Genomic DNA, 1,840 nt, shown 5'->3' with positions numbered 1-1,840 from the left:
GCCTGTGCTGTCCTCGCCGTTTGGCTGTCCCCACACACCCTTAGTCTTCAAAGGGGATGAGTTTTTCCCCTCCAGTGCTCAGCGCCCGCCCGTTTCCGTCACGGGGAAATGTCCTTTGGGTCGGAACTGCTGCAGGATCCCCGTAGTGTCAAGTTTAACCCTCACCCAGCCCATGCCGGGGTCTTGCCAAAACGCTGTGGCGGCGATTTCTGTAGCTCACGACCCCGGGGATAGAAAAATCTTACAGACCCCGTCACGGGACACCTTGTAGCTTTGCCCTTTCCCTTTACGTCCCTGCTTTGAACCGTTTCTTGGCAGGCTCTGGAGCTCGCCGAACAGTTCGAACCCGAAGACATCCGGAAAATAACGCTTGCTTTAGCCTACCAGAACCGGCGCTGCATCCCTCTGCTCCGAGCCTTGTCCTACCACCTGATCCAGAAGCACTCGGAGCTCGGCCTCAACGTCCTGATGGACCTGATTTTCGCCTATGGTAGGGCGCTCGGATGTTTCGGGACCCGCCGGGCGTTACCTGGGGTAGAGTCCAGGTGATTTGAGGGTGTTGGTTGCGGCGTTAGTGCGGCTGAGATGAAGGAGAAGGGCTGGACCTCACGTAGTCGGGTGGTTTCCAGCTCAGAGCACAAGCTGGGTGAGCCCAGGTCCACAGTTTTCCTTCCAAAGAAGGGGATTTGTGGTAAGAGAGCTCTTTGGAAGGGTGGTCGGTGTGCAGGGGAGCCTCTCCGCCCTGCAGCTAGTGAGCCAGGATCCCCCGAAATTGCCTCAGATCCTCTCTCACCTCCTCCCATGGCCGTGGGTTTCGCAGGGAGCCCTGACCTCTCGTTTCCTCGCTTGCAAAATGCAGCCCTCGGGGGTGGGATATGTCAGAAGGGCTAAACAGGAGCCCTGGCGAGGGCCGGACTCTTCAGCTGGGGACAGCGACACTAAACCAGCTGATTTCTTTCCACCCAAGACATCCTAGCACCAGGTTGATTACAGTTTGAGAAGTGCTGGGCGCTGAATTTACGCTCCTCTTCCCTTGATTACCCAACTTCTGGTGGTGGCAGCAGCTCTTCTGACAAGCAGGGCAGTTGTTGTGGGGTAGCTACGCTCAAAATAAAGCAATAACCCCCATAGACCTGGCCTAGGAGGGAAGCTCCTGCTTCTCCTGGGGACGTTACCAGCTCAGTCGCTCTGAATCTGGAAGGAGGTTCGGGGAGAGCGATGAGCGCTCGGTGTCCCAGCCTCCAAATCCATGCCAGGCACCTTTTTTGGAGGCGGGGCTGTGGGCGCTCCGGCTGGAGGGAACGTACGAGCTCGGGTCGCACGCAGAGTTCACGTCGGCCGTTAAACCCTACAAATCCAACGGCTGGTTTGGGAGCAAGATGCAGTCACGGGCTCTGGCCTCCCCTGCTTTTGACGAACAGCTTCGTGTTTTCCCTTGCGCCACCAGCCTGGCTCCCGTACCAGCTCCTTGTAAGTGGCTGCCGCTTTCTCTTTGCTCCTTTAAGGAAAACTGAATTTCCACCAGCCCCAGGTCTTCCAGAAGATAGCCACCGACCTGCAGCCCCACGTTCCCTCCATGACGCCCCTCGAGGTCACGCGCTGCATCAGGTCCTTTGCCCTCCTCAAGTGGCTCAGCCTCCCGCTGTTCGAGGCCATCGCGCAGGTGAGGAGGAGGAGGAGGGGGCTCGGAAAGGCAGGGAAGCCCCCGCTGGCACCATTTCCCAAGAGATGGAAGCATTTCCCTCCCCCGTCACCTCTCTGGGATGTCCTTTCTTGGCCGTAATCGAGTGTGACAGGACTGGCTACCGCTCTCCCCAGGCGCCCTCCCACCTCTGCCCCA

The 1,840-nt window shown here is 58.6% G+C and overlaps 1 protein-coding gene across 1 annotated transcript in view; it reads left to right on the top strand.

Moving 5' to 3' along the window:
- TBRG4 (transforming growth factor beta regulator 4) overlaps positions 1–1,840 on the top strand; it is a gene marked incomplete at its 3' end in the record, with an annotated part of 6,704 nt that overhangs the window by 2,919 nt on the left and 1,945 nt on the right. The window contains exons 3-4 of the mRNA XM_009875655.1: positions 319–490; positions 1,506–1,663. Coding sequence (XP_009873957.1) covers positions 319–490; positions 1,506–1,663 — 330 coding nt within the window. The remainder of the gene's footprint in view (positions 1–318; positions 491–1,505; positions 1,664–1,840) is intronic.

The sequence above is a fragment of the Apaloderma vittatum genome, unplaced genomic scaffold, assembly GCF_000703405.1.
Source record: "Apaloderma vittatum isolate BGI_N311 unplaced genomic scaffold, ASM70340v1 scaffold25458, whole genome shotgun sequence".
Taxonomy (NCBI): domain Eukaryota; kingdom Metazoa; phylum Chordata; class Aves; order Trogoniformes; family Trogonidae; genus Apaloderma; species Apaloderma vittatum.
The sequence above is the reverse complement of the archived record's forward strand: the minus strand, read 5'-3'. Positions and strand labels throughout refer to the sequence as shown.